The 25,775-nt window shown below is 42.5% G+C and overlaps 3 protein-coding genes across 7 annotated transcripts in view; 2 read left to right on the top strand and 1 right to left on the bottom strand.

The window, feature by feature from the left end:
* nek7 (NIMA-related kinase 7) overlaps positions 1–3,454 on the top strand; it is a 37,163-nt gene extending 33,709 nt beyond the window's left edge. Inside the window, exon 11 of the transcript XR_007484197.2 lies at positions 3,166–3,454. The gene's annotated coding sequence lies outside the window, so the exon portion shown is untranslated. The remainder of the gene's footprint in view (positions 1–3,165) is intronic.
* Positions 3,455–10,821: 7,367 nt separating this feature from the next.
* Positions 10,822–21,730, top strand: ptprc (protein tyrosine phosphatase receptor type C). 4 transcript variants are annotated; one of them, XR_007484196.2, is made up of 32 exons: positions 10,822–11,834; positions 11,902–11,982; positions 13,977–13,991; positions 14,419–14,544; positions 14,669–14,686; positions 14,772–15,029; positions 15,094–15,306; positions 15,392–15,526; positions 15,672–15,797; positions 15,878–16,033; positions 16,159–16,311; positions 16,592–16,797; positions 16,868–16,928; positions 17,026–17,134; positions 17,246–17,283; positions 17,806–17,897; positions 17,976–18,066; positions 18,144–18,220; positions 18,307–18,343; positions 18,428–18,525; positions 18,664–18,789; positions 18,857–19,011; positions 19,196–19,331; positions 19,408–19,557; positions 19,637–19,727; positions 19,916–20,055; positions 20,138–20,272; positions 20,340–20,456; positions 20,525–20,676; positions 20,766–20,901; positions 20,966–21,238; positions 21,308–21,730. XR_007484196.2 is itself a non-coding variant. In XM_049732214.2 (32 exons), exons 3-32 carry the CDS (start codon positions 11,919–11,921, stop codon positions 21,182–21,184), a joined length of 3,630 nt encoding a protein of 1,209 aa, XP_049588171.1. In that variant the 5' UTR covers positions 10,825–11,540; positions 11,732–11,834; positions 11,902–11,918; the 3' UTR covers positions 21,185–21,730. The 4 variants fall into 4 exon arrangements, 3 of the variants coding, with proteins under 3 accessions (XP_049588171.1, XP_049588168.1, XP_049588169.1); XM_049732214.2 differs by having other exon boundaries at positions 10,825–11,540; positions 11,732–11,834; positions 20,966–21,730; XM_049732211.2 differs by having other exon boundaries at positions 10,825–11,540; positions 11,631–11,834; positions 20,966–21,730.
* On the bottom strand, positions 21,385–25,357 carry abhd8b (abhydrolase domain containing 8b). 2 transcript variants are annotated; one of them, XM_049732216.2, is made up of 5 exons: positions 25,040–25,357; positions 23,251–24,037; positions 22,928–23,098; positions 22,629–22,845; positions 21,385–22,541 (listed from the first exon to the last, which is right to left on the bottom strand). In XM_049732216.2, the coding sequence occupies exons 2-5, from the start codon at positions 24,033–24,035 to the stop codon at positions 22,266–22,268; spliced, it is 1,449 nt and encodes a 482-aa protein (XP_049588173.1). In that variant the 5' UTR covers positions 24,036–24,037; positions 25,040–25,357; the 3' UTR covers positions 21,385–22,265. The 2 variants fall into 2 exon arrangements, with proteins under 2 accessions (XP_049588173.1, XP_049588172.1); XM_049732215.2 differs by having other exon boundaries at positions 21,385–22,845.
* Positions 25,358–25,775: the final 418 nt, after the last annotated feature.

The raw sequence follows: 25,775 nt of genomic DNA, 5'->3' as shown, positions 1-25,775 counted from the left end.
TGTTGTTCAGTTTCATTGCGGCACGAATTGCTCCCATGGAGCCTGGAATGCAGTAAAAACAAACAGAAGTAAATATCTGGAATTAATACATGCGGCTGTTAGCGGGCCCTCCCCCTCCCCTTTGCCCTCCTCTGCTTCAAAGTATAGAAACATTAATACGCTTGCTATGATTTTTTTTTTAAAGGTTGACCGGTGTTATGTTCTCCAAACGCTTGATCCCATAACCATGTAGCCCTAAGTCCATCTTGTGGTGGAAACTCTTCACTGCACTTTTCTTCATCTGCTTAGCTTTCATTGTTTAAGAGGAGAATGACATCAGGATATGTAAATGAGCAAATGTCTTTTTTTTGGGGGGGGGGGGCTATTCAGGGGTGTTGAATTTGTAAATTATTACTGATAATCATTACTTTGCAATTCCTCAGCTGTTTTTATTTTTTTTTAAATTAAGAAACAAGTTATGAAAATGCTTGTGAAAAAAACAATTAGCATAAACCGAATAAAACATTAAATGAAAGAAACAATAAGAAAGTAAAGCAGTGGTCAGACCAATCACTGCTAATTAGGTTACTCATTTATGATTAATAAACAATATACCTTATAGCTGATTCTTATACGATGGTCAGATAAATAATAATTAATTCAGACATTTTTTTAGCTTTAGGGCTATTTCATATTTTAATGCTGTTTTTAATATGAATATTGATTCAATTAAATGCCAATACACGCCGCTATTTAACATTTTAATGCTGTTTTTAATATTAATATTTATCCCATTAAATGCCAGTGCACACCGCGTGAGAAGTATACCATTGAAAAACAGCAAGGCCTTTGCTCAACCTCAAAATAGGCTTTGCGTTTAAACGTCTCTGAGGTAAAGTATAATTTATGTGTCTGTATATGTAGATTTAAGAGTTTAAAAAAAAAAATAGTGGGATAAATTCTCAGCTCATCATCTGTCCCAGGTGATATTCAAGTGGGGGGGGAAAAAAAAATAGGACCGTTCCAGAGGACATTGACTTGATTTCCCAGCGACCCCCTTCCCGTTTGTTTGTTTTGTTTTTAGAAGCCCGGAATATCAATACTTGAGTGCACATTTGTAATAGCTTGTGGCGCATCCTTGGCTTCGGCAGCCTGAGCTTCAAACATATTAGTTTGCTGGGAGAGAACAATCACCAGGGACAGCAGCGCCGTCCTGTTCATCATTTGAAAGCCGCTATTGTTTGAACTTATGAAACTTTAAACAGGTTAAACTCATATTTAGAATGAAAGGCGCCGGCTTTTTCGGGTTGCCATATTTGTCAGGATGCTCTCTCCTGAGGTTCACGTAAAGAAAAGGCTCCCCTTGCAGTCATTTTTCACTCACTCGCTACACCCAGCAGGCTGCACAAACACACGTACTAAACAGAGCACCTCATAAGCATGTGTATGCACAAGCGCTGGCGTAATGACTGACTTTGGCGCCGCATGTCCTTAATCTGCAAGCACCGGGCCGGCGCAGGGGGGGCACGCCAAAGTACAAGGAGCCTGCAGTGAGCTCGGACAAAATCAAAAGCTAAGTGGCTCGCTAAAGCAGTCGGCCGCTCTTAAAAGCCTCGCCGCGCTCTTCCTTCCCTCCCTTGTCTCTCGCTTAACAAAACGAAAGTCAGCCTTCCGGAACGGGCATTTTCACAAACGGTTAAGCACTGGGTACAAATTCGGTCTTAAATGTTTTCAAAAGAAAGCCGAAGCTAAGACCAGGGCTTGACACGCACACACAAATACGGTCACGCTCGGCTCCTTGTTTTTCCTTCTTCTGTGTAATGTGCGGCTTTCGGAAATACGGAAACGTGCCGACTTCAAGTTGACACTTAACGTCACATCCGTGTCTTTAATCTTTTTTAAATGTGAAAACAAAACCGGGAGCGCTTTTTGACACTTTTGATGGGAAAGCAGTCCAAAGTAAGCACTCGGGAAATGCAATTTCTTTTAGTTATTCAGACAAAGCCATTTTCTTTTTGGACGATAAATATCAGGAGGTTTTACGTCCTTTTTAAAGTCTCCCAATATTTTCGCCCTCTGCCAGACTTCCGAAAGGATTTCCCTCACTGTCACGCACGCACACACGTGCTGGGCTCTAATAAAATAAGCACTCTAGCCATAAAGTTGCCGATGAGCTGTCCCCAAATAAGCACATCTGTCAGCCCGACTTAAACGGACTTTAAAGAGTCACTTTTCAAGATGAAGGTCAGCGCACATAGAATCAGATCTCGGCCAAAGAAAATTTGCTATTAAAAGGCGTCTTTTCACCGGGATTCCTTCACCGACGAAACATTTTGAAGCTATTCGGTATAGTCATGCAAGATTACGCAGCACTGTTTTTCCCTTTAATGACCATCATACTTTTTTTTTTTTTTTTTTTTTTTTTTACTACCAGCCAGGTTAAATTCAAAACATGACTCTCTTGCACACAACTTGAGCTCATAGGCAAGCTCGCTCTGTGTCTCACCTCATAACTGCAAAAGCCAGGACGATAAACTCATTGCAGGTCTCAAATTTAGGCCGGGGTAGTTTTTGCGTCTCGGGAGGGATTTAAACACAACTGCCGCTGGAGTCGAGACAGAGATGAGATGAGCTGAGATGAGCTGAGCTGAGGAGCCTTGTAACGGCGTGTGGGAGAGACAAGGGGGGGGGGGGGGGGGGGATGTTGTACACTTGGCCATGCTGGCTTCCCTCATTCACACGCTCCTTTCTGAACTGCAGCCAAAGCTCCCTGCGCCTGACTCTTTACCTCCGCTAGGATGATCAAACCAAACATCCTAAAAGTCTGTTTTGAAGGTTGCTGAGCAGGCAGCAGAGGGGCAATGAAAGAGCACGGCGCAGGGCAAGGGCTGTCAGCAAATCCCAAACACGGTAACCGATCTTACTTAAGATGAGGTGGTGGTGAAGCGGCATCACCTGATAGACAGCCAAGGACTCGACCTTTTTTTTTTTTTTTTTTCTGGAACAAACAAAAAGTTAAAAGAAAAACTTGCGTCATTGATCTGCCTTTTCTGGATATAAGCAATAGCTGAAAGATGACTGGGGTTCGGGGTTGTCTCTCAGATTTCAATCCCTGCTCCTCTGTGATCAATAAAAGTGAGCTGGAATCAAAGGCAGCCCTCTTTACCATTGTCTATTCTCCGTTAGCAGACAGACTGAGGAGCCTTTGATCGCCCTGTCTGCAGGGCCCACAGCCAAACCCATCCTCCCCCCGCCACCTTCAGGTGAGCCCCCGTTTGTGTGTGAAGGCGGCGGAACCGAAACGCGAATCGCAGAGAAAGCGAAAGCGCTCGCCGACCACAACATTGCTACACAATCTGCCTCATGTCACGAGAGCGACGCTACGAATAAAAAATGATTTTTAGAGACACCGTTACATTGATATTTATTTAGCGGTAATTGTTGTAGAGCGACAATTCCACCAACGTTTGGTTGGAAATGGTGTCTGATTTTTGGAAATCGTTCGGCCAAGTTAAACATGTGAAATTGTATCATATATAATATTAATTTATTTTATTATATATATTTTTTTTATTGTAAATGCGTTTTGCCCAAACACTTTTGTGCAAATCAATATTTATATTATTAATTAATACAGGTGGCTGTATAAATTATGGAAGCACAATCGATTCCGCTATACTGGCAAAGTAGTTCCTCTTTCAAAGAATTGTATGTTGACAACTTTCACAATTATGAACTGCACTTAACCTAAAGTGAACCCTCAAGTAAATCAACAGTAAATTGATCTTGTTAATGAAGCGCAGGGCATTGGTGTTTCTTTGCATGTCCTAGTTTAGCAAAGTCTGCAAACAAGTGGTTGTCTTTCCAACTCAAAAGTCACGTCCATAAAGCCAGCCTGGACTGTTTATTCATTATTTATGAAGCGTGCCTGCAGGTCGAACAAACACGGCGCCGTGTTATTCAGATGCCTGAAAATTAATAGACTGTGTGAACTTTATAGCATAACTCTGTGGCGTTGTTGTCTGGGGCAAAGCAAATGCTCGCCACACAATGAGAATCATATGCATTTATGCAAGTGAACAAACACACCAGGCTGCGGAGTGTGTTTGGTGAATTTGTTTAAAGGCCAACATTAGCATACGGCGACAGACAGCCAAGAGTCGTGACGGCCGTTTCGGAGCGCCGCTTGCTTCCGTGTCGGGTCCTGGCGGCGCCCGTGCCAGTCAATCAGCCGGCGCGTCGCACGTGAACCCAGGCGGCTATCAATTGGAATTTTTTTACAACCCGGTGAAAGGTCATGACCTTTCAGCAAGCAGTTGATCATGTAAGGTGGCACCGGAGGGGCCCCGTGATGCGAGAGGAGAAAAGTTTCCTCCAATACGCATAACCTTTAAACTCAACGTCCCCATGTGACGCCCGGATCGGTGATTAGTTCACAATATGCACGTCTGCTTTTGTTTACCTCGCCTCAGCTCCGACTTCTTCTTCTCACCCTTCGTGTGTGAGCGTGACCCCGAGGCACAAAGTCACTTGATGAATCCTGCATCTTTCTGCAACACACACATGCACACCCTTCCCCCACCGCTAGATGATCCAAATCGTGCTGCAGAATCTCAGTGGAGGTCGGGAATCCGCATCCCCTTTAGGCTAGTCCTGGGGTGCCTATTTTTCCCGTACAGTGAAACAAACATTCCACAAGCATGTGCGGAAAGCCACACACAATTGCGTCTTAATGAGAGAAAGACACGGAATGAAACGTAGCCACCGAGGACTGACCTGAGGTTCAGGGGGTGGCGGCGGTGGCGGCGGCGTCTTGGCGGGGAGTCGATCTCCCGGCGCTGATCAGAGGGTCGCTCCGCCGGGGCCACTCGCTCTGTCGCCGCTGCAGAAAGCAACTGATTAAACGCCACTGTCAGCCGCTGCACAGAAAGAAAGCTTCCTTTCCTTTTAGATTGTTTTTTGTTTTTTTTTCCCCACACTCAGTGTTTGTTTGTCAGTCTCCCTTTGTTTTTCTTTGTCCTCTGCCGAGACAGCGGCGCCGGTGGATCGGAGCTGCGAGCGTGAGGGATTTGCGCGTAATTAGCTGAAATGCTCACCCGAGCAAGTGCAAAAAAAAGTTACGTTTTCAACTTCTTGAACTATACTCCCTTTTAACGGGATTTCTCTGACACTCTAACTTCACGCCGAGGATCAAAACATTGCCTCATGGTAGAAACAGACTTTTATTTCACTCTTTCAGTGTGTGGACATCAAAACACTACAGTCAACTTTCAAGTTCCATTAACAAGTTGTGCAAACTTGTGAGCGTGGCAAAAAAAAAAAATATATAAGGTTGAATATAGATGAAATGTAAACGAGCGCATGACCACTGTCATGAAATGGCACCTAACCGCAAAGCTTTGTTTGGAAATGGCGTCCTACTTTAATTACTTGCCTTTCGGCACAACCATGACAGTATAGAAAGCATCAAGAATATTTATACAGGACTGCAATACAACAAGATCTTCCATCTAGAAACTGATTTTTTTTTTTTAGTGGAACTATTGGATTCAAGTATTAGTCACCCTCCAAAAACTAAAGATAAAATGAATTCATTTATTCCCCCAAATTTCTCTGCCAATTTTCCCACATTATATTTTGCATAATGATTTTTATGGTAATTTGTAAATCAATAATTTAATGCTAATTAATTTTAAAAAAAAAGAACTTTATATCCAAATAAAGCTAATTTAATTGACAGAGCTGCTTCAATAAGTACCATTTTAGAATAATAATAAAAAATTGGATGCGGGTCAGAGGTTGCAGGCGACCTGGTTGGTCCTTCCCACCTCTCTTCACTTTCTAGCCAAGTCGCAGTCATCCGTAGCGTGCATTGAGCTCTGTCTATCCGTATAAGGTGAGGATTTATCATTGTTGACTGCTCCGCTCCGACATTCTGGCACCAATAGAAGGTTTTGAAAACTCTGCCCATTATCTGTGCCCTCTGGCCTAGTTGGGCGAGTCATCCAAGGATGGCCGGCAACACTGGCAGCCTGGGGCCAAACTTCTCTGACTGCCAGCCCACTCGCGCCACATAGTCGGTGTCAGCAAAGCTTTTGTTGCTTGGCCTCAATAAGGCTCACTGTGCTCTTGGGCAATACATAGAAGCTTATTTTCCCCTACGGAGCCCAAGAGGGAAGAATGAAAGAGATTTACTGTCATTGTAATTCGCACTTTGACTGGATCGTGATTGCCCTTGAACTCCGGAGCAAGGCAGACAATAGCCACTTTGCATACACATCCAACCAGGTCCATCCTCGGAAAGTTTGTCTCTTATTTCAAAGTCACTATGCGACCTTTACCCTGGCTGCGGCAGCCAGAGGTGGAGAAGATCTTTTGGCCAGGGAGGGAAAACTGAGCGTCGTCTCATCTCCTCCCACAGGCAGAGGGGGGGGGGGAGCAGAGGAAGGTGCATGCACGGTGACGGGGCAGGGGCAGTTTGAGCTGGGTAGGGAAGCCATGGCTGCTGGCACAAAGGATGCTTCTCCGTCTGTTTTTCAGCTCCATTAATATCACAGCTCCATCCTCATTCATTATTCATGAGGCGTCCGGCAAAGAACGCAAGCGGGGAGGAAGGTGGGCAAGCAAAGGCCAGAGATAGCTCCAATCAGTCCCGCTTTAAATGACACTGAGCGACAGCGCCTGGGGTTTTATGGCTCGCTGCTCAAATGAGACACTGTGCTGTAGTTAAAAAAAAAAAAAAAAAGTCCAAGTCGGCCCGCTGTTAATGACCAGCAGGAAGCATTAGGGGCTGCAGCGCTCGTAAAGCTCGGCTCCACGCTGGCTAACAAATGTGCCCAAACTTGATCTACATTGCGGCGCCGCGCTGAAACTTGCATTGAAGCCACCTGATCCGAGGTGACCAAAAAATGGATACTTTGGGGGGGGAAAAAAAATCGCATACAGCCTTCATTTAATGTTAACATGAGAGAAATACGGCAACATGAAAAGGCTCGACTCAAATTTTTAATTGAGGTTGTAAATGTCACTACCACTGCATTCTACTGGTCAAATGTGTCTTTAGAAACACCTCTGAATACAGTCATGAGCTTCTGTTAGATACGGTAAATATTAAATAACACCAATCAGGGCGCTTTTACAATTTTTATTTTAAAATCAGAGATGTAAGTACATTTTTCTCCATTATTTTACATTATTCCAAACCTCATGATATCTCTAGTACCTTAGGTTTTAATAATAATAATAATTATTATTATCACTCTTAATGATAGCATGCACTCAGGATATCTGTCACTTAGACCATGACACCATCTTGCAAAATTGCTTAACCCAAAATAAAATAAGTATTCAATGGATATTACAAGGGAATATTTATGCACAATCTGTACTAAGCATTTTACAAAAGACTGAAAAATATTTTACCATCTCATGGGGCCCATCCAGTGAATGTCTTTGGTGTGTGTGTGTGTGGACTGAATCTTGAGTGTGTGTGTGTGTGTGTGTGTGTGTTTTTATGAAGCCTCAGAAATGGTAATGCCCTTAACCCTAATCCCAATGCAGGAGAGACCCAACTGTTGGTATTGACTTTGTGAACGTTTACCATTGAGAATTCCGACTATTCAATTCCATTTCAACTGTCGACGAAGAGGGAGAAAGTCCCTGGGTGCCATGTTTCTCTCATGCAAAATAAACACACACACACACACACACAGTGTGTATTCTATAGTATTCTCCAGTGATATTGACTCAATTGGATTTGAACCCCTCTCTGCAGCAGAGACAAACGATCTCAACATAACAAAGGCTGTGTGTGTGTGTGTGCCATTTCAATTGAACATATCTTTGCCACCCCCATCAAATTGCAATTAAAATGTGCAAGTTTTGCTTTTCCCCACCTCTCCTAGTTTTGTCACTCCCCCCCCCCCCCCCCCCCCCCCCCTTCACTCCAGTTTTCCCTCCCAAGCCATTTGTCAGTCTCCGGCCTCTTGGCCAGCACCACCCATGCGTGTTCTCCGAGGATTGATTCCACTCAGCCTCATCCTCCCCAGGATGAGCCCCCCCTGCCCCCCTCCCTTCCTCGGCCCACCCACATCATTTATACTTGTGAGCATTAAGACTTGTCACAGGCTCTCAGTCAGGCAGGCCCTTTATCCAAACGGGCCATAGATTCTCATTAAACGGGTTGAATCTCCACTTCGTGACACAGTGGCCATCACACGTCCACCCTGCCGTATCTCCAGCGCTGACTATTTGTCCCATCTAACTGGACAGAAGTAGCGAGGCCATTGCTTGTATGGCATTTCATATCAAACTGGCAAGCACGCACTTTTACGATGCTGCGAGGGGAGGGGGGGGGGGGGGGGGGGGGCTTCTAGCACCAATAACGTATCGCTATATACTCCACTTTGCATACCTTTACTGTCCAATGAGGATAAGGAATTATTTGTGTCCTTATTTTCTTAGCTCGATCAATATCAACGATTTGGTATTTACTATCTTTTCCCCCCACTTCTCTCATTTGACCCGCTTAGATGTCACAGGTGCACGTATAGCGTCCGTTCGACAATTCTGATTCTGCTTTTTGATAGGATGAGGTGCTAATAATGGTTTTAACCAAACGCGTTGACAAGAGAGCAGCGTTGTGTGGTCAGCGGATGAGAAGCGCTCCTCTGAGGCCTTGTTAGTGCTGGGTCACTCAACTGCCGGCCACATTTCCAAACGGCCAATCAAATCCTGAAGTCTTCCGACTCTGCCGTTCGTGTATGTATGTGTGTGAGGGACAAGAAATTCTGACTTGTGTTATCTTGTCTCATAGGCATGTACACAAACTGTCCTGAGGGGCTTTGTTTCACCATATATGATAAAACATACCGCACACACACATGATGAGGTCAGAGGTCGCGTGAGTTTGTGTGTGCAGCATAGGAAGAAAACAGTGCAGCGTCATGTAAAAAATAAATGGTCCACCTTCTTTCCTATTCGCCCGCTCCTCGCATAAAAAACACTTATTTGAGTATGCAGGGTTGAATCCAGGGTTGAGTTTGATTCCGACATTCGTCTTGGTGTTGCTGTGCGTGTGTATATATTTTTGATATTATACATCAACATTTAATAGCAGCAGGAGGGCGGGAGCCGTCTGTTTTTTTTTTGTTTTTTTCACCACCTCGGTGTGAATGCGCCAGATCTGTCACCACGCAGGGGGTAGAGAGAATGTCATGGAGGAGCTATGTCTTTCTTCATCGTATCCATCCGCATAGTATTTTAATTGGCTTTTCTCTCGGTGCGAGGCGAGAAGGAACAAAGGTGAGCGGCGGGATGAATCGTGAAGGGGTGGAGGGAACGCGCTGCCCCGGGTTGCTGTTTTTACGCCGGCCAGCTATGCGGCCTCATCATTGCGACCGTCACAATAAGCCCACACGCGACCTTCTGCCTGCGAGGCGTCGGCCCACGTTTCCACCTGAACCGGACAATGGCATTCCTTCCGTGTCGGATCAGGCTGCGTCATGGAAACCGACTCACGGTGACCGCCAATCATTGCCTGCCGAGAAAGACTAGATGTTTGTGCAAGGTGTGTAAAATGTGTGTGTGTGTGTCTTGTATGTTGATGGTTGATGTACACGCCTGGAGGGCAAACGCTCTAGGCTGCTCTCGTTAAGAACCTGTCAGTCACTGGCAGAGAAGAACCACAAGGAGTCCAAATTGCACCATTGAGGGTGTGCGAATGTATGTTACATGTGTTTGTGTGTGCAAAAAAAAAAAAAGCTCACACTCCTGGCTGCCCCCCCCCCCCCCCCCCGCCCCCTAAAAAAATAAATAAATAAACGGTGAAGGAAAAATAGATGCACGAAAAGGCTACTTGTGGTACAACGTGAAGCCACACTGCCCCCCAGTGGTTAGAAAGACTTTCATCACCACACTTGCACTGCATGGGAAAGTCGAGACGTGACGGTGTCTCTTTTTTAGTTTGTCACGGTGACAGTGTCACCCAATCTAAATGACTTATCTGAAAGAGGAAATGGAGAGGAAGTGTAATTTTACCACAAAACTCTGTTTTAGCAAGAGAGGTGCAAAAGGATGCAGACAGGGAAGAAAATGCAGTCTTAAATATTCTGCCATTGACAAATAGCAACATCAGTTGTCCTCTGTGCTTCTCAAACTTTTTAAACCAAGTTAACAAAAGTCAATTGGACTATTTGAGGACCACCATAATAATATGTACCAGAACGATCCAAAGTTAGATTTGGAGTGCTAAGATGGCTGACGTAGGGCGAAGAGCAGCGACAGCGAAATGGAGCAAATCTCTTTTGTGGTCACAGCTGTGACTCTCTGGAAATACGAACAGCACTTGGCAAATGGTTCCCTCCTCTGCAATCATAAGCGGCCAGCCTTATGTACTCAAACATATATTGTGTATATATTTTTTGAATCCCAAATTCGAATAAATACTCCATAAAACAACGTACACAGTATGCAAATAAGAAAGACGACATTTGCGGAAGTTGTATCATTCTTACCACACCCTTTGACTCAACCTCTACATAAATGTTGGAAGCCTAAAAAAAGAGTATTTTCAGTTTCCCTTCACAAATCGGTACAAACTTGGAGCTCTATGTGACGTTTGATCAACTTATGCTTATTGCGATTTACTTTTATCGGAATATTTTCTATTATGATTCACACTGCTGAAAAGGAGCAGCATACCCTTGCGGGATTGTTTTATTGCATTAATCAGGGGCAAATGAATGCAATGATGCAAAGTTGTAGTCACAGAATCTTCCCACTTTTGAGAAGTAGAAGGTGCTAAATTTGTGATCTATTCATCAGAACACCAAATTTGCTGCTGGGTTTCCGCTTGAAACCCCCTAGATAGACTGACAAAAGTGTTTAGTAATCTTCGGCAGTGCACACGCTAGTTCTCCCCTTAAATAAATAAAATAATCATAATCAAATCAAATAAAAGAAAGACAACTGTAGTCACTGTCGTAAGAAATTGTCTCAGTGCACACAGCTGAGAGGGAAAAAAAAATCCTCACCCATCTGTTTTCAGTAAACTAAAGTTAATATGAGTTCAGTCAGGGAAAAGAAAAGCCCACAATAAAAGCCATTCATGCACAAAGAGAAAAAAAAGGCCAAATTCAAGGCCGCATGTTGAGAAAATAGCAAAGTCGCTATGTGACTTATCATCATTTTCCAAACACTGACCAGTAGCCTAGATATGTGGGGGAAAAAAAAAAAAAATCACCAAATTGTCACATCGGAGCTTTCAACCTGACAGTGATAAAGTTAAAATAAAAAAATCAGACTCCCGCTACAGTTATAATATGAGTATGTTGTATTTGATATTACAAAAAAAAAAAAAAAAAGGGTTGACAGTTTTTTGTCTACATGCGACACTAATAAGGATTAGCGGTCCAGTCAGAGGTGTCTCGTGTGTGCGATGAATGAGGGCGGCGTCACAAAGAAGAGGACCTTGAAGATGTTTCACTTCTGTTTGTCTCTTTTGGAATTATTCCGCTGAAAGATTGCATTTCCAACACAGAGCAGGGCCAACGTCAACGCAAGTGAGTCAACGCATCCATCTCCAGTCGAGTTGTACAAAAAGAAATATATTTTAAAAAAACATGTCAAGTGAATTTTTTATTCTTCTTTAGTCAGGTGGGTTTTTTTTTTTTCACACGCGCTCGATGCGATGACTTCCTGTTCTTGATGACGATGGTGAAATGAAGCTAGCTTCCTGTCACCCAACGTTAAGGCAGCTTGGTTCGGCGTGACATTACTCTGGCTTCACTTGAGGCGAGCTTTTCACTTTTGGGCAACGAGACCAGGAAGCTGCGTCAACAGATAAGACACCAAACGTAAGTGGCTTCAATAATGTCCCTCTTGATGTTGAGTATGAACATCTGCTTTGTTGGTTGCCACTAGGTGACTTGGTGGCACACATGGAAGGTCAGCGTGCTCTCTGGAGCCAGCTGCTGTGGGCTACTGTCATCTCTCTGGCCTCCTGTAAGTCCCATTCATTTTGCGAACTTGAAGTTGCTTTTGGGGAAAATGGACATTATTGTGAGAGCCGTTTTGGATCCCTCGATACGAACAAGTGACGGGAACCCCTCGGGCTATAAAACGTGTTCAGTGAGAAAGAGAAGCTTTTAACATAATGTTGTGTTTCTCTTCTGCTTTGTGTGCACGCTAAAAAGGTGATGGAGAGATTTTTTCGGGTTAGGGCTGTTCTGGAAAGATTCATCCCTGGGGACTGTCAGGAGATGAAGGATATACGTACATGCATGTTTGGGTGTTCATGTGTGTACAATGACTACATGCTTTGTCAGTGTTTCCAAACTTGACATTGAATGTCACAAAATGGAGATATACAGGTTATGTATGCACCTTCGAGTGGTAGAGCATTTACAATATTTTTTCTTCTGCCCAGCACTATAATGTATGTCAGTGACTTGAAATCTCCAGTCATTGAGATGGGCTGTCCCATCCTGGTGTCATATTTATAAACCACATGGTGCGTCTACCTCATTCACAAGAACGGTGGTCAAGTCCATTGCCCTGGCACCAAATATGACAATGCGCCCGTTTGTAGTCCCAACACGGCCCCAAAAATGCTACGGTACAAAAACATAAGCAAAAATAGGGTCTTTTGTGCCAGGTGAGACATTTTTAACCCACCTGTATCAAAGTTAAGGCCTGAACCAGATTGGTTCTGCCATATCATGTTGCTTGCTAAATGGATTTCTTTTCATTTAGACAGAAAAACTGCATGAACATTTTATCTTCACCTTCTATAGAAGGTTGAAGAACAATGTTTAAACACAGAAATGAACTCGATTGTTAAGATGGAGAAATTCCATGGAAGATAGTTGTTGGTTTACTACTACCAACCAATTGAATACTATCCAGTAGAAATGTAATTAATTCAACATGACTAGACTGCTCCGTTTCTATAAGTTGTAACATGTACGTATCATCTAAATGATAAATTCGACTTTTTTTGCTTGTGGTTCTCGAATCAAGCGCAAACTTCAAAGTTGACCACTTCCGCGTTGCGTTCTGACTCGTTTCCTGACTGAGCAGAGCAGAGCAGAGCAGACAGAAAAAGCGACTTGAGAAAAAAGGGGAAGCACAAAATGAAGAAGTTTGGTCAGAGATGTCAGACCTAAAGCTGTTTGAATGTGTTGAAGTCAAGACCAACTAGATTCGTGGCAATATGTCATTTTTGAAGACGTTTGGCGTCGTTTCAAAGCATCTTTTTCCCTCTCGGTGCATCACCCAAAGTTTCCGCAGACCCCACCCACTTCCACGCTTGCGCGCACAAGGTGGGGAAATGTCAGTGCAAGTTGCAAGCATCACCTCGAAAGCGTGGGCGCGCTAAACCACATCCTGACTATTAATGTTGGCCAACTTGCTTTTATTCTAATTGGCACGCTAAAGGCCGCTAGCCTGTTTGCGGGAATCTTAAATTGGGGAATGAATGACTTGAGTTGTCAAAAGCATTTTACAAAATATATATTTTTTTTTTAAAAAGTGCAGTTCTTTTATGACAAAACATAGTGGTTATAGTCATTCTAAATGACTGCATTTTTTTTTCTTCTTTTTTGCTGTGTTTTGTGAGTTTAAAGTATTGCCGGTGTTCTTTCTAAAGTGAACGCAAATGTGGGGGTTGTAAGGCAGGAAATGACGGCTCGCTTTCCGAAACGGAGGCCGTGTTGTCTCACGTTGAGCTTATTCTGATCGCTTCTTTTCAGATGAACTTCTAAACTTCCACTTGATATTTTAGATGTTTGCTGTTAGGTGTATTTTGAGGAGCTAAACCCTGACAAACTACAATATTAGACATTCTTACACATTTATCTCCAATATAAAATGTTCAAAAAACAACTTTTGAAAGTTTCAATCAAAATTGTATGACTGTATTTGAATTTATTTGTTTTAAATATGTCAAAAAAATGTAAATATTTTGTCCTTTTTTTCTTCTCTCATTTTGATTGCAGGTGAAAACATAACAGGTGAGTGACCACTCATCATTACACACAATTGCAAACTTGGCAAAGAGCTTGCGGACTGATTTTTGTTAAAAAATCTGACCCTAAACATTTTAGAAAATGGATGCATTCAATTTTGAAAAATAAAATAGCTGTTGATTCTTAACTGCTCCGTCCATCCATCCATCCATTTTGAAAAGCGCCTCAAGGCTCGCTCACAGATGTGCTTAGGGTCTTCAATAAACTCTTTTTAGAATGTGGGGAGGAAGTGGTAGTATGCAAAAAAAAAAAAAAACATGCAAGATCTGTGAGAACATGCAAAGGCCCCACTGAAAGAACTGAGCGCAGAAATTGAACAGAGAGGCAGACGAGCGCCACAAATGCATACATTTCACATCATCCAGTCCAAGGAACACTTGAAATATTGTAAACTGTGTTCTCTCTTCTCCAGTTTCGACCCCAGCAAGCTTCTCAACGCAAGCCTCAGACGCAATCAAAAGCACAACAGTTTCTCCCGCTAACTTCCCTCAGAGCTCTACTGAAGTGGCATCTGGAAATGATGACGTTCTTTCTCCAGGTTTTATCATCGTCGTTTCCTGTGAAGCTATGTGTGGGGGTGGAAAATAACTGTGATACTTATAATACCAATATTTTCATTGTTCTGTGTTCTTTTCCAAACGACATGAATAAATATCGACCAGCCGCTCTACAAACTCAGTGTAAGTACCGATTTCCTAAAAAAAATGTGAATTTAAAAATATATACGGCTTTATATCCATCCATCTTGTTTTTGTGTCAACGTAGGCTCCTACACCGTAACAGCCATCAAGTACGGCTTAGGATTCATCATCAACGACTCTCCCAACGCCACGTACAAATTCATTTGGACGGAAGACGGTGGCCCGGCCGAAAAAATCGAAACTAACGCAACAATGGTCAACATCACGAAACTCAAACCATGCACTGAATATAAGCACCGAGTTGAATATCTTGCTAGTGATGGCAAACTTGTAAAATGTAGCTACAGCGATGCTGCTCCGGAAAGCATGACAGGACAAATGAGTGAGTCAAACGACCTCAGCCAATGAACTTCCCACACAATCTGAGCCTTGCGTGTACATTTTAGGCCAAGATGACATCACTTTTGACAAATGCTCCACTGGTTGTCTTTCGTTCTCCACCGGCTGGGACGTCAGCACGTCTCTACAAAATCGGTTGGAGAAATGTGACAATAAGTCGTGCATCAAACCCGACACCAGTGACATTTGCTCGAATCTCACGATAACCTTCGCTTGTGCAAGTCAAAAGTCCTTGCAGCTAACAAAGTTCATCAGTACCGGTACGTTTTATGAAGCTTTCGTCCTACAACTCTCTCAAAAAAAAAAAAAAAAATTCTTATATATTGTTTTTCTTTTCTTTGACAGATTTCCTCTCTGGACTTTCAAACGACATACGACAGATTGTTCCCCAGCAACTGCCTGCAAATATCACAGCAGAGTTACCTCCTAAATGCACCAATCTCTCCGTTGTTTATTCCTGTCTGGAGGCTGACCCTCAAAGTATGTGTGTAGATATTCTCAGTAGCTTTAGTAAGAAAAGTTTTGATGTTGTGTCACAGGACTTTTTTTTTTTGCAAACGTATATAATGAACATTAAATGAGTGAGACGGTTGCGAGACGTTTGATCATTTGTGTGTTTCTGCAGACGGCAACGTAGCCAAGAACGTGTCTGATCTGGAACCGTACACAAAGTACTTCTGTACCGGTCAGATCCGGGAGCGTGATGTCATCATAGCAAATCTGTCAACGATCCCTGTCACGATTAACTGCGGTATGTTGAAACAGGCAGTGGGAGAAAACCATTACAAACTACTCGCTGATAAAGGTGGCTGGCTATTTGTGCATCCGCAGATCTTAAAGCCCAAAGTGTAAAGAACAGCACTACTAATACATCGGCGACGCTGACATGGACAACAACCAGTGAGAATTGTCCAGACTTCTTATCCGGACCAAATCCGCCGTCATATAAATGCAAATGCTGGTCTCGAATGGGAACACATCGACAATGTAAGCAAGATGCAGTCTGGTTTTTAGAATAGTCAATGCAAATGTTTCTCTTTTTGACCAAAAACTTTAAGACGGCCAATTTGCCAATTATTGATGATGTTCATATTTGCTTTTTTTTTTTTCAGGTATGGCAACCCAACGGAATGAGACACATTTTGATTGTATTGTTGATGACTTGCAGCCATACACCTATTATGACTGTAGAATCCAACCCAAGTACAGAGATCGGGATGTTGCACAAGGATTTTTTTTTACTGACTTCAGGACTCCCATTGGAGGTAATTGTGTTCATTCCATCTCATTTCTGTCTTCTGTCTTAGTTTTTCTTTTTCTTTTGTAAGTTTCCTTCCAAAATACAGAAATAATCGAAAACAAAGATATTCTGGCAGACATGAAAAATGCTATTTAAGTAAACGGCAATTTTCAATCACACTGTACATAAATATAATGTAAAACTGTCCCTTTTTTTTAATTTAATTTTTATTTCCCAAAACTGTTAGCCTAAAGTTAAAAAAAAAAAATGTTTTAATGACAAATGATCATTCTTTCTTCCCACAGTTCCAGAGGGCATCTCTCGTCTGCATCCAAATGTAACCAACAACTTTATCAAAGTCAAATGTGATTATTCACAAAGGTTTAATGGACCCAATGGGAAATTCCATGCAATACTTCGTCAGGGTAGTACAGTTGTGAAAACAAGTAACGAAAGCAAATGCGTATTCTCTTTCCAAGATCTGAGCTTCTCTACCACCTATGAAGTGGAGGTTTGTACTCTACATCCATTCTTAGCAATTTGGACATAATTGCCATGAAAATGATGTTTTGCTCTTTCAGGTATTTGTGTCCAACCAGCTCTTCAACAGCACCAGCTTGAAAGAAACCTTAACAACTCAATGTAGGTCTTTTATATATATATATTTAAACGTAATTGCATTCAATAAATGACATTTGTATTTCTCACTACGTGTTCTTGTCCTGTCTTTGTTTGGCAGATAATGAAAAAGCCCTTATCGGCTTTCTTCTCTTCCTCATCATTTTCACATCTCTTGCGCTGCTTGTGGTCCTCTACAGAATCTACGTCGTGAAACGCCAAAGATTCCGGTAAACACGTTTTGTCTTTGACTCAGCATTTACCGGAGTGTTAGAAATAAACGTGAATTTGAAAGAAACATTGTAACAACGCTCGTGTGATTTGGTTGTTTGTGTTTGCAGAGACATGAGTGAAAATCTGCTTCTAATCCCTAATGCAAGTGAGTCCACGGAATATACCAGAAATGTATTTGAGTCTTATATGACATTTAAATGAGTTGAATAGATATTGTATTAAAAAATACAGCTAAAGAAATGCATTCATAAACATCATTTTTGTTTACATACTTTGCATACACTTAAAAAAATAAAGCAAATTTCTTGTAATTATTTGAAGTCATATTATTTTAAAATCAATTATAATTTGGTGCAATTTTCCAGTCATTAAATTCCAAAAGTGAAATGTTGGATTCTCAGTAAAAGCTCCGAATAGTTTTCAGAGCAGCTCGGGTTTACTGTTTCCACTTATTTAATAACAATTGCGTTTTTTTAAAAAGCCTAACTCAAAACACAGAAAAAGCAGAATGTCAGTTTTATATTAATTACAGCGCACTACCCTACCTCCCATCTACTTCTTATACTTGATGATTGCATCTTGACTCTTTGTACTGTCAATCTAAATATTTAAGAAAGTATGGACTTCCTCTTTCAATGTGTTTGTGCAATGCTTTGTTGTTGCGCAGCTCCTGTGGAGCCAATCGAAGCCAACGTCTTGCTGGACTCGTACAAAAGGAAACTAGCTGATGAAGGACGCCTTTTTCTAGATGAGTTCCAGGTTGCTTGCTTTCTCCTTATGGCCGTTGATGGTATATGAGAGGAAGCATACGCTGAAAAATAAATATTCTGCTTTCAGAGCATCCCCAAAATTCTTACCCATTACACGGTGAAAGAGGCCAAGAAAAACTACAACATCCCCAAGAACCGTTATGTGGACATCCTACCATGTATGTAGTTGCCTGGTTCCTTAAAGCAAAAAATAAAAAATGCATTGGAGCGTTCGAACATTTGCTCTCTTGACCAGACGATTACAACCGAGTCCAGCTCAGCACAGGAAACGGAGAGGCAGGATGCGACTACATCAACGCCAGCTTCATTGATGTATGCAAACAGAATACTTATACTACAGTTTTATAAAAAAAAAACATGTTCAAGCTCAACTTATTGAAATATTTGCTCCTGTGCAGGGCTACAAGGAATCCAAGAAGTACATTGCAGCTCAAGGTACCAGTCGTGCGCTTATTTGGATTGCCAAGTGTGTTTGTGTCAACGTGTGTGTGTGCGTGTGTGTGTGTGTGTGCTTTACAGGCCCAAAGGAGGAAACTGTGGTGGACTTTTGGAGGATGATCTGGGAGCAGCGCTCTTCAATCATTGTCATGGTGACACGCTGTGAAGAGGGAAACAAGGTAACATCATACATATATATATATATATATATATTTTTTATTATTTATTATAATTTTATTTTTTTAAATATTTTTTTTCTCTCATGATGTCTTTCTGAGGGTACATCTGTTTTGCTCATTTTCCACGTTGTGCTGCAGAACAAGTGTGTGCAGTACTGGCCTTCCATTCACCGAGAGACGGAGATGTTTGAGGAGTTTATCGTCAAGAACAAGTCGGAAAATCACTTCCCCGATTATTCCATCCGCCGTCTTAGCTTGACTAATGTAAGCGGGCTGCGAAAATGTCACTTCCGGATGGCCGCGGTGAGTTGAGTAGAGCGTTTCGTTACAGAAGAGCGAAAACGCTGAGCGAGAGGTGACCCACATCCAGTTCATCAGTTGGCCCGACCACGGCGTCCCCGAGGAGCCACACCTCCTCCTGAAGCTCAGACGCCGCGTTAACGCCTTCAAAAATGTTTTCAGCGGGCCCATTGTCATCCACTGCAGGTACACCAAGTTTGATTTTGACGCTAAAATTCTTTTCATTTTCAACATGACAGGAGGAAGACGCATTTATTATTTCCACTGATCAATTGAAAGTCAAGTTTCTCGTCCTGTTACTTCCTCCTTCTAGTTGAACTCATATTGAAGTGAAGTGAAGCTTGACTAACATCATTTTATTCTTGCGTAGCGCCGGAGTGGGCAGGACGGGCACCTACATCGGCATCGACGCCATGATTGAGTGTCTCGAGGCCGAGAGCAAAGTGGACATCTATGGATATGTTTTCAAACTCCGCAAACAGAGATGTCTCATGGTTCAAGTGGAGGTAGGGAATCAAATTTGACAATTTAGTAGTCACGGGAAAAAAAAAGAGATATTATAAAACGATTTCTTTATTGCAGGCCCAGTACATTCTGATTCACCAAGCCCTGGTGGAGCACAACCAGTTTGGAGAAACAGAAATCGCACTGTCAGAGCTCCATGGTGCCCTGAGCATGCTGAAGGAGAACATCTCTGACAGTGAACCAACTTTCCTGGAGGAAGAGTTTCATGTATGGACTGTATAATTCATCACCAAATAATTCACAGCAGATTTCCTCAAAATTAAAATTGTATTGTCCTGCAATTCAGAGACTTCCCAACTGCTACAATTGGAAGACTTTCAACACCGGCATCACCGAGGACAACAAAAAGAAGAATCGCTGTTCCACTGTCATCCCTTGTAAAAATAACTCATCATCCGGACAAAGGCATTTGGGCACATTGAATGAGGAACACAAAAAAACACTCCCCTTATATCAATATTCTACATATTGTGCTAAACATTTCATTTGTCTCAATGCCTTTGTCTGTCTACATTGACGTTGTCATAAAAAGGTGTGAAATCATTTCATGTCTGCTGTGCTAAAGATGATTACAACAGAGTGTTGCTGAGGGTGGATGACGGGCTGAGTCAGGATAGCAGCCATGATGAAGAGCACGATGAAACCACAACTGATAGTGAAGAGGAAGAGGAGAACACCAAATACATCAACGCCTCCAACATTCACGTTTGTATTTTTTTCTTTCCCCCTCAAAATATTATTTGGGACTAAATGAGCCTGCATTTTGTCTTTTTTTTGGTGCACACAGGGCTACTGGGGTCCACGCGGCTTTATTGCAACACAGACTCCTCTGAAAAACACCATTGCTGATTTTTGGGACATGGTTTACCAAAAAAAAGCCTCCACTATTGTCATGCTGTCAGGAGCTGATGATGACGAAAAGGTATCCAAATATTTATCCGACTAAAACATTCACCGTATCAAATGAATTCATTCTGTCTTGTGTACAGGAGTCCGCGTACTGGGAGAAGGAGAAGAGCACTTATGGGGATATTGAAGTTGAGGTGACATCAAAAGACGCTTGTCCAAATTTTATCAAGCGTAACATGCTGATTCGTCATGTCAAGGTAGCGCAATGTTCATTTTCGTACTACAAGTCCAGTTTCGCTCAAGATTTCATTTCTTCGGTCCGCAGAGGAAAGACAGTCGTGTCGTGACACACGTCCAGTTCCTGAACTGGCTCAATCGAGAACTACCAGAGACACCTCAAGACTTGACTGACATGATTAAAGAAGTTAAGAATTTTGACAAGTCCCAACGAGGTCCTCCGGTCGTGGTCCATTGCAGGTAATCAACAAGACCCTCCGCTAACTCACAAAAGTTGCCAGCTGTGAAGTGATGACCAAGTTTTGCGTTTGTGTGTGCGTACGCCTCAGTGATGGCTCATCTCGTTGCGGCATTTTCTGCGCTCTGTGGAGGCTGCTCGACAGCGCCGAGACGGAAAAGGTTGTAGACGTTTTCCACGTGGTTCGAACCTTGCGCAAGGAGCGACAGGGCATGATTGCAAGTCTGGTAAGAACTAGGCGTACCAATGAAATGATGTTTCCAAAATAAGACTTTTGTGTGCTTTTGACAGGCCCAGTACCAGTTCGTGTACGATGCACTGGATGGGGTCTATCCAGTCCAGAATGGAGAGGTGAAAGCAGTCCAGCCCGACTCTGTCCAGTTGGTTAATGAAAGCATAACAACAGACCAGCAAACTGAAGAAAAGGCTGCAGATGTAGCCTCCACTACCGAGATGAGCCAGCAAGGGGCAGCAGAGAGTGAGAGTGATACTGTGCCTGCTCACGCATAGATGGCAGGAAGACAAAACGGAGGCTGAAAAATGATCCAGGACGAGTAGTTGCAGGTACATGCGCTTTAATTAGATCTTTCCGTGCGGGACACATGTTTTAAACAAAGTCCTATGTCCTATTAGGGGCCTTCAAACCTTCAATTTATTAGGGATCTGTCCAAGCAAATGTGGACAACACATCATCTTTTTATGGATTACACTTCTTTTTTTTTTTTTTCTGGGAATACTTTGAATCCTGGAGAAAGAGGTCACATACCACTATTACTGCATGTCTTATATTGGATGATGATTGTCTATATTTTTGTACATCACTGCTTCATCTGAAAATGTATTTCAAAAGTTTGATACAGCATTAGGGACTCAGATATGCTCCGACACGTTTTTTAATAATCTGCTGTAAGTGTTTGGTCTGTACAGTACTTTTACTCAAATTCACTCAAGCTAGTCAAGAGATCGAAGAGGAAAAACTCAAAGCTAAATAGTTAAATTAATGATGTCTTAATATTGTAAAAAATAAATAAATGTATTAAGATGATGCTTTTAAAATGGATCATTGTTCTTAATTTAGAAAAAAAAATAGCAAATAATTGGGAATTCATTCTAAATTAAAAAAACATAATGATAATATTCATCCCAAAAACAAGTACAATGTATAAAAAGTATAATGTTAAAATAATCATATATAATAATATTTTTATATGCACAAATATCTGAAAGTACAAAACGTGTACTGGATAATCAAGTAACGACATGGAAAGATTTGGTACAAAAATACGGTTGCATTTGCTGCATCTCTTTGTACCAACATAACTTACATATTTTCCATCCACAAAACTCTTGTACAAAAAAAGAGAATGAACTAGACTTTGAAAATACTTCTGGAAGTGTTCAAAATGCTACACTTTAAAATCTCACCCAAAAATATGAGCATGCTTCTTTTCAAGGCACAACATCTTCACTAGTCACATGACTGTCTCCCTTCTTTCTCCTGGACTTTGATGACTCCCAACTTTCAGGACATTTTGGGCTCATCTCAGTTCAGTGGAGGTTTAATCATCATCACTGTTCATGAAATCTTTTCTTATTTGTCCCCCCTGTCAAACTTGATTTCTGCTTCACTTATTAATGAGACCTGCAAGGCAGTCGCCGGTCGGACCTTGGCGGGGTTGGCTCCAGTTTTACTGGTGTCGCTTTGGGCTTTGGCAGTCTCTGGACGGGCTTTGGGCTTTGGAAGTGAGGGCGTTGCAGGCTCCCAGAGGAAGAACTCATGCAGGAGTGTGTTGACAGCCTCTGGACATTCCATCATGACCATGTGACTGCCATCTTCCAGGACCTTTAGGAAGCCGATGAGGAGGATCTGACAGATGCAAAAAAATAAAAATAATAGTGGGATTACACTTAGTCTGTAAAGAAAAAAAAAAGTGACCACCTCGCCTTTAATTACCTCTGCCATTCTCTGGTCCTCTTCAACGGGGACAAACCTGTCATGGATTCCATGAACCAGCAGGACGGGCACAGTGATCTCAGCGTGGTAGACTTCATCCCCCTCGGGCCAATACTGCCCACTCATCATGGCACGCAGCACGAAAGCCGAAACGTTGAAGGCGTTGTTCTCTTTCAGCAAGCGCTTCTCCTTTGCGCCCTGATGAGCAAAACCGGCCCTGTTCACCCACAACAAAGCACACACATTTAGTTCTCCTGTGCGTGATATCAGATTCCAACGTTGGTGTTGATGTTCCTTACTTGAGAAAACTCCAGCTGAGCAGCGGAGAGAGGCAGTCCAGCACACATGAAGGCAAGTTGAAGACAGAGAAGAGGCTGGGCTCCAGCGCTGTGGGACCACCTCCATTGATCATGACCATCTTGTGGATCTGCTCCGGATACTCGTGCGCCAGGAATGTACAGAATGACACGCTGGTGCAAAGAAGAATATCGAAATGAGCATAAATTGGATCATCGAATTTTGACCCTTCTGCTGCTCTGCTCTACTTTTTACCAACTACTATTCTTTTTGTGCTCATCTGTCCTGCCAATAAGAATGAAGCTGCGATATGACCGTTGTTTACCCGTAAGAATGTCCAATCAGAATATTCCTCTTGCGTGCATATCTCTTGAAGATAAGCCGCATGTCTTCCGCCAGGGCGTAGAAAGTGTACGCGGCGGGTATCGGAGGCGCTGAGCTGCTGCCGTGGCCCGCCAGGTCAGGGGCGATCACCTCGTAGCCCAGTCGCGAAAAGAAGTCCAACTGGCTCTTCCAGATATCCAGAGAGCCTCCCACGCCGTGGATGAAGAACAGAGCAACATCCGTGTGCGTCCCTTTACACGCCGATATTTTCCTCTCGCAGTCAATCACCACGGTGCGCTTGAGCTTCCGCCTGCGTCGCTTCTGCGACGTTTCGGGCTGCGAAGCGGCGGGCGCGTCCGCCACCGCTCCCGTCTCAGATGCCACGACCTTTCCCGCCGTGACCGCGTCCGACCCGGGAACGTCGTCGAGCGGCGAAGCGTTGCCGCAGTGTGTCAGTTCGACCTCGACGGTGCTGTTTGGTTCCGTGTCACCATTTTGGCAGGTTTTCAGCTCCGCAGCCGCCTTGTCGCCGAGGTTCTCGATGAACAACTGCCCGTTGCAGAAGACCGAGATCCTCCTCTTGCAGCTGACGTACCCGACCTGTCCCGTGGGTTGCTCCAGCACCGAGCGCTCGGGGATCAGATGTCGAACGCGAAGCACCCGGCCCGGTTTCACTTCGATGAACTCGAAACCGTCGATGGCTTCGGACGTCTCGACGGGAACCACGACATTGGTTGACTTTGATGGAAGGCAGCAGAGAAGACCTTCCATAAAGCTTGTCAGCATGGCTGCAATCAAACACACAGGTGGAGATGTTATGTTCATAATGAACTTGGATTTTTCATCCAAAACAATGGTCCTCCACATTATTTACAGTAGTATCATGCAGTAGTAGTATCTGCCCCACCCTTCAGCGTCCCTCATGGCTTCTCCCTTGCTCAGTTGTGATCACATTAAAACACAGCAGCAACCACAAGAGTGTGAGGTGATTACCAGTCATGGCAACAACAGCGCACCATGCAGCCAGGGTCTGTAAGGGTGTGCTCGTGGCATTATCGTGCCTTCCTGTTACTTTCCTCCAGGGGATTATAGTTTGTTTCTAAGTCCACACAACACAATCTGTCACTGTCTGTGGCTTCTCCTGATGTAAACTGTCACACTTGGCCCTCCGAAATTTTGTTTACATAAACACCAGAAGGCGGTTACTAAATGAGGCTGCTACAAAGAAACGATTTCAAGACTTGTATACAGCCAGGGAGACAAATGATTCAAAGAAAGACACCACGATATAATTTATCCAGATATTTTATATAGTGTTTATCCTTTTTGGTTGTGGAGTTTCTCCCAACTGACTTTGGGCAAAACCTAGACCTCAATTGGTCTCCATCCATAATTATACATAAATAGTACATAGTTGTGTACATAAATACGTGCATAGAAAACTACCTCTTAAATTGGTGTATAAATGATCAAAATTGACCATTTAAATGAAGGCACGGTAATAGAATCAAACAATAATCATGGTAAAAAAAATATCCAGTTGGGTGGTGACTGCTGTACATGTTTCTGTTGCTCATTCATTTCTACTTGTTGACAATTTCTCAAACCCCCAAAAATCAGATTCATTTTGATTATAAATATGAAACACCTTTACTATATTGCCTTTAAACACAAAAGCTGTCAAATCCAGTGTGGCGCGTTAGCAATAGACAGTTGCGCCCTAATTTTATAGGCAGTGATTATTTACTTTCAAGAAAATGTACTTTTAAAAAAAATGAAAGAGTTCATACCTTTAATACTTCCGAACTCTGGGGTGAAAAAATACGATTACATTGACGTGTTTTTCTCACGAAGCATCGCGGAATAGGAGAGCTAAATAATCTGTCAGTCAATCCAATAATCTAATTTATCTGGAGCGCAGTCCTCTACATTTGATCAACGTCCGACGTGTTGTTGTCTACTCTGTTCTCGTTAGTTTGCTTCTGTGATCCTCAGATCCAGTCTAGAAATATTGTTGCCAGAATAATTAACGCGCTTAGAAATAAAATAACTCTTTTAATTTGGTGCTTCGAAGAGCGATAATCTTCTGCTTGCATTCATGGATCGATAGAGCTGCCCTCTACCGACCAAAACAGCACATTAGTACAGTTCAATTGAACATTATTTCTGAAAAGTAGGGGGCGGTATGGCAATTGTCTAATCACAAAATATTTTTTTAGTCCGTATACAATAAAGATTATAATAAAATAGTAATTAAAAAACTACAATTGAGAAAAAAAATTCTTAAGGGAAAGAAACAAAAACTAAAAATAGCTAAAACGACATTTTAATTAACTAAAACCAAAATGTGTTTATTTTGATATTGCGTACAGAAGAAGAAAGGTCCAACAGGCATTTCACAGTTGTAGTTTACTTTATTCCTGAGTGAACTTGTAGTTTACTTTACTTCACTCCTTAGTGAAGTATATACTATATATATATGTATGTACATAAATTAATTCATCTTCCGAGCCGCTTATCCTCACG

This window comes from Syngnathus scovelli, chromosome 10 (assembly GCF_024217435.2).
Source record: "Syngnathus scovelli strain Florida chromosome 10, RoL_Ssco_1.2, whole genome shotgun sequence".
Classification (NCBI taxonomy): domain Eukaryota; kingdom Metazoa; phylum Chordata; class Actinopteri; order Syngnathiformes; family Syngnathidae; genus Syngnathus; species Syngnathus scovelli.
The sequence above is the reverse complement of the archived record's forward strand: the minus strand, read 5'-3'. Positions and strand labels throughout refer to the sequence as shown.

Bases quoted from the DNA above. Each gene is read 5' to 3' on its own strand.
- ptprc (XM_049732214.2), top strand. From the start codon at position 11,919: ATGGAAGGTCAGCGTGCTCTCTGGAGCCAGCTGCTGTGGGCTACTGTC. The intron at 17,135-17,245 runs GTAAACACGTTT...TTGTGTTTGCAG, and splicing joins GTGAAACGCCAAAGATTCCG to AGACATGAGTGAAAATCTGC. The intron at 18,067-18,143 runs GTATGTAGTTGC...TCTCTTGACCAG, and splicing joins TTATGTGGACATCCTACCAT to ACGATTACAACCGAGTCCAG.
- abhd8b (XM_049732215.2), bottom strand. From the start codon at position 24,035: ATGCTGACAAGCTTTATGGAAGGTCTTCTCTGCTGCCTTCCATCAAAG. The intron at 23,099-23,250 runs GTAAACAACGGT...TCTTTGCACCAG, and splicing joins CTGATTGGACATTCTTACGG to CGTGTCATTCTGTACATTCC. The intron at 22,846-22,927 runs GTAAGGAACATC...GTGGGTGAACAG, and splicing joins CTCAGCTGGAGTTTTCTCAA to GGCCGGTTTTGCTCATCAGG.